Source organism: Triticum dicoccoides, chromosome 7A (genome assembly GCF_002162155.2).
Source record: "Triticum dicoccoides isolate Atlit2015 ecotype Zavitan chromosome 7A, WEW_v2.0, whole genome shotgun sequence".
Classification (NCBI taxonomy): domain Eukaryota; kingdom Viridiplantae; phylum Streptophyta; class Magnoliopsida; order Poales; family Poaceae; genus Triticum; species Triticum dicoccoides.
In genome coordinates, this window is record NC_041392.1 from 663,268,101 (window position 1) to 663,273,927 (window position 5,827).

Consider the following 5,827-nt stretch of genomic DNA (forward strand, 5'->3'; position numbering starts at 1 on the left):
ACACAGCAATAACAACACTTGTAATGTGCATGGCATGAGAACATAACTGTTTATTCAATTGAAACTGAAATCAACATAGAGCAAGTTACAACAACAAACAGCCAAACACGTTGAAGAAACAGGTTTAAAACATACCTGTTGCGCCATTGGAGTTTCAATTGCATCCTTCAAATTTGAAATTAGTTGGTATCAGTAAATACAGTGATGCAAGAGCAAAGTAGTATGAACCATAGCTACGGAACCTGACCTGAGAACAATTCTTCTTCTGCTTTAAGCGTTGTCTTCGGGTTCAGAGTGGTGGTCCTCGTGATTTGGGCACTGCAGTTGCCTTACCAACTGCTCGTGTTTGGGTGCTCTGTGGTGGAGATGGTGCTGTGTCAACGGGAACTGGGTGTCTATCTGCTGGGGTTGGGGGTTAGAAGGGGTGTAGCTGGTTCTCTGTCCAACTAGGTAGGGGTACAATCTGCATGAGTGTGGGTTATGTGTGGTGGGGCTAGTTCTTGGGCAAGCACAACCGTGGTTCTATCTGCATCGACAGGTAGCACGATCTTTTCTGAAGACCGTGTTTTTACTCCCACAGATACTACCATCACTCCCTCCAATTGAAGTGGCTGATAAACAAGAAAAGTAATTGAATGTACAGACATTGTAAGATAGACAGGTGCAATGGATAGTAGGGAACAAAACAGGGCATGAAATAATTCACATTTATGTTGTCTAAGCAAACAGAATAGTAGGACATAATTTCACATATATGATGGCTAATTAAACAGAATAGCATGACACAATTTCACATGTATGATGGCTAACTAAACAGGATAGAATGACATACTTCAAAATATGATGACTATGTAAACAGGATGACATGATATAACTATACGATGTGTCTATTAAAGTGGTTGGCATGCCATAAATCACAAACATGCCGTTGATGGAAACATGATGGCACGATATAATTCACGGATAGAATGACATCATTTAAATATGATGACTATGTAAATAGGATGAGATGATATAACTATATTATGTCTTTAGAAAATGGGTTGGCATGCCATAATTTAGATACATGATGTCTATGTAAACATCATGGCATGACATAATTCAAATATATGATTTATATACTAAGGAAGCGAGCAGAGGGAAATCGCATATATGATGTGTCAACTAAGGAGATGGCATTCAATATTGTGTATATGATGTAAAAGCTAAGCATTGCAATACAACATATGCATTATATGAGTAATATAACCCTGCCCAGTTTGAGCATACACCTCAGGGGGATAATAGGACTGGTCATCTGCCTCTGAATCCTCCTCTTAAGAGCTATCTATAACCAGCAAGATATCTGCTTCAGCAGGTAGCATTGTCTGCTCTAAAGACCTTGTTTTCACTCCAGATTTCTCCATCACCAATTCAAATGGCTGATGCACAGGAAGAGCAGTTGAATATACAAACATTGTGGACAAAAGCAATGAGAAATACAAAAAAAGGACGACATGATATAATTCACATATATGAGGCTTGCCTAAACAGCATGACATTGCATAATTCACATACATAATGCCTTGCAACAAGATAACATTGCATAATTCACATATATAATGTCTTGCAACAAGATGGCATTGCATAATTCACATATATGGTAATTAGACACTAAACAGGTGGCATTCACACAAAGCATGTCTAAACTAAGCAAATGACATAGCAATGCAAGATACCATACGCACGATATGAGCAACATAACCCTGCCAAGTTAGGGCATGCACCTGGGGGGATATGACTGGTCATCTGTCTCTAAATCCTCTTCTGAGGAGCTATCGGTAACCAGCAAGACATGCGCTTCATCAGATAGCATTGTCTGCTCTGAAGACCTTGTTTCCACTCCAGATTTTTCCATGACCGTGCCAAATGGCTGATGCCCAGGAAGAGTAATTGAATGTACTAAAATTGTTGACAAATTTAACACATAATAAAAAATGATGGCATGATATAATTCACATATAAGATGACTGGCTAGCCAGGGTGGCATTGCAAAATTCACATATATGATGCCTGGCTAGACAAGATGGCATTGCATGATTCACATATACGATAAAGAAACTAAATAGATGACATTGACACAAGGCATGTCTAAACTAAGCAGATGGCATCTTTAATGTATACAGTAAGCAATGCAAGGCACCATATGCATGATATTACCAACATCAGCATGCCAAGTTAGAGCGAAGACCTCATGGGGTAAATAGGAGTGGTCTTCTCCTTTTGAATCCCCCTCATAACAGTTATCTTCCTCTTGATTACGATCCAAAATGGGTGGAGGGGGGCTGCCTTGGCGCCCACCATGGAACGACGTCTGCATGAAATTTTATTGCCATGCAAGGCTCGTCTCTTTTGCTCTACATGATCAGTTCCATTGTGTACAATAACTGGCATGCATAGGAATAAAACATAGTGAGATTATGTAAGGAGTGCATGCACAAATCCAGAGTGATGGTAGCAAACTGTGGATAGACCCAAAACCAATGATAGCAGGCAGATAATGGGGCTAATTGGTTTGCAGCCAAATTTTGGCAAGCCAACTATTGGCACGCGCCAAAAATTGGCGGTCGATTGGTTCAACTCGAACCGTGGGCGCGCCAACACGCAGCTAGCCAAATATTGGCCGACTGTCTTCCCCCCACCGCTCACTTTCCCCTCACGGTTCGCCCCGTATCCCCTTATCCTCCTTCGTCCCAGCCCCAAATCCCTAGCCCCCCGGTTCCACCGTCCGTACCGCCGCCGGCGACCAGAAGCGCTCAAGGACCTCGGCGATCTCCTGCACCAGTGGGAAATCGTCAGCGATCCAGACCAGATCCACCGGAGCAATCAAGGTTAGTTCGTGCCCAAATCTGATGGGTCTTTCCTTCTTTCCCTGTGTACACTCTACCCAATCGCCTGCAGTGCCCTCTCATCTGACACCACAAGAAGATGTACGTGATTATTGTTTCTAGATGTGAGGGGTACTGGTCTCTCTTAGTTTGCATCTGCAGTCCGTTCTCATCTGACTGGACAAGCAGTGCGCTCTTATCTTCTCTTCTCTGTCTTGTACTTGGTGCAGGATTCAGGAATGGTTCAGAGTTATTTTAATACCTTACATCTCCATAAATCTGAAGCTAAATACCTTGCTTAAAGATTATATGCTGGACTAATTGATGCTAGGATATTACTACAACATGTGCCCTCATACTTTTCCACTGCCACGGTGGGAGGGCTGACACCTAATACTCTCTTCTAATATATCTGAGGGCTTGAAAGACAAAGCAGTATCATCTTGCTTTTGACAATAAAAGTCACACACCTCTGCTTGTACTATCTGCTTGTACATGCTTTGCATTACTTTTGACAATAGAATTTTTTTATGTATTGACAAATTATTTACTATCTGCTTGCACATGCTTTGCATTGCTTTTCCATTTTCTTTTATGCTTATGCATCTTATCTTTACTCAGATGGATAATTCTCAACAACAATATCTATATTACTGTATGTGGAAGCAACGCACACTACTTGTCCTTTTTGTAATGTTGGTCCTTTGGTGGAGCAAGAAAAAAGAGAGGAAGAATAGAGCTAAATGTGTCAAGTATGGTCCACTTGTACAGAGAGATATTTGGAGGAGTACTGAATTAATTAGACTGATCGACACCTCGGAAAGGATGTGTTTGCGCCAGCTCAGGATGTATCCGACTGTTTTCTACAAGTTGTGTGCTCACCTTAGGGACAAAAAGCTTCTGGTTGACACAATTCATGTGTCCGTAGAGGAGCAGCTAGCTATGTTTTTGAAAATTGTTGGGCAATATCACACTCATTCCTCTGTAGGATTTGCATTGTGGCGATCTGAGGAGACAGTGAGTAGGTATTTTAACATCGTCCTATGTGCCCTTGTGAAGTTAGCCTGTGAAATAATTTGCACTCGGTCTACAGATACACATGTTAAGATCACTACCAACCCAAACAGATTTTATCCCTACTTTGAGGTAACTCTAACCAGTGTGTTATACTAGTTAATTTCCAAACTAAGTTCATTCTAATTCACACATGTTTTATTTTTTTCTAGGGATGTATAGGGGCACTAGATGGCACCCATATTAGGGCACGTGTGCCTTCAAAATATGTGGACAGGTTTAGGGGCCGCAAGCCATATCCCACACAGAATGTCCTAGCTGCCGTGGATTTCGATCTTAGATTCACGTATGTTCTAGCAGGGTGGGAGGGATCTGCTCATGATTCTGCTGTATTGCATGATGCCCTATCTCGTCCAAACGGTCTCAAAATTCCAGAAGGTAATTGCACATTAAAAAAATGTTGTTTAGTCTAAACATAGTAAATTAACTTAAGGTGGTATTCCACTATGTATGTAGGAAAATTTTATTTGGCAGATGCTGGGTATGCCACCAGGCCGGGCATATTGCCACCCTATCGAGGTGTTCGCTATCATCTGCAGGAGTTCCATGGTCCGAATCGTCCAACCTCTCCAAAAGAGCTGTTCAACCACCGTCATTCCTCACTAAGGACAACGGTCGAGCGAGCCTTTGCAGCTATTAAGAATCGTTTCAAGATTCTTAGTAATAGACCTTTCATACCCTTGAAATCACAACCCAAGGTGGTTATTGCTTGTTGCGTCATTCACAACTAGATTTTAGACAATGGACCCGATGAGTTTGTAGATGACGAACCAACTTGGTACCACCACCTGCCAAGGAGTAGCAATCGTGTCTCCGACCGAGAGAGTGATGTACGCGAGTGGGCAGCCAAGCATGATTTGATTGCCCAACAGATGTGGAATGATAGAGAGAGATTGGCAAACAATTATGCTTCAGACAGCGGGAGCAGTGCTAGTACCATTTGAAACTACTTTGCTGTAGTACATTTCCCTCATTTAGCAGTTCCATGTTTAGACATTTTGTGTTAATCTAGCTCTGTAATTTTCTTTTCCGTGTATTGCGCAACTGTACTTTTAATTTGGAATGTACTGTTGGTAATGTATGGATTGTCTGCTTGTGCTGAAACCCTTGTGTATTCGCTGACATAATAGCATATTGACTTCTGACCTTCATTTATAGAATGGGTGAGCAAAAAGAAGGTGCCAAGAGCGAGGTTGCTCGCTCTCGTGATAATTACATGTCATGGAGTGATGATTGTACCAAGTATATGCTTGAGTGGTATATCGAGAAGCAAAGGGACAAGCCACCAACCTTCAAGTGGAAGGCACAACACCATCTACAATGTGCTAATGATTTGAATGACAAGTTTGGAATTACAACTACAGCGAAACAAGTTGATCGACACTATAGGTCATTCAAGGAGAAATGGAAGTGGATAAAGCTAGCAAAGGGGAGGAGTGGATATGGTTTCGATAAACTACTTAACAAATTTAACATTGACAAGTCAGAGAAATCACCAAGCAAGCTTGGCGTAAGTTCGCTTCAGCTCACCTTTCTATTTGTTTTTGCTAAACTGATTATCTAGTTTTTAATTTGAAAATGGCATGCCAGTGTTAATAGATATTCCTTTTTTGCATTTACCACTGTTGTGCACATTTAAATTGACCAGACTACTCAAACAATTTATTGCATTGATATTCTTTGGTTTATGTTGCAGAAAATTAAATTTAACTACCTTACTCACTCCATCAAGTTTTATCATCTCTTGGAAGAACTGTTTAGTGACTCGTCTCATGCGGATGGCTCACTAGCTATTGATGTGAATGATGCAAGTGAGAATGTGGAATCTGATGCTAGTAGTGAAACAAGCAACCACACATCCACTGCTGAACAAGGTCTTAGTGATT

General features: G+C 41.3%; 1 protein-coding gene across 1 annotated transcript; it reads left to right on the forward strand.

The window, feature by feature from the left end:
- The first annotated feature begins 3,809 nt into the window (after positions 1 to 3,809).
- On the forward strand, positions 3,810 to 5,280 carry LOC119333831. The gene is made up of 4 exons (XM_037606587.1): positions 3,810 to 3,884; positions 3,927 to 4,013; positions 4,094 to 4,319; positions 5,100 to 5,280. Exons 1-4 carry the CDS (start codon positions 3,810 to 3,812, stop codon positions 5,276 to 5,278), a joined length of 567 nt encoding a protein of 188 aa, XP_037462484.1. The 3' UTR covers positions 5,279 to 5,280.
- Positions 5,281 to 5,827: the final 547 nt, after the last annotated feature.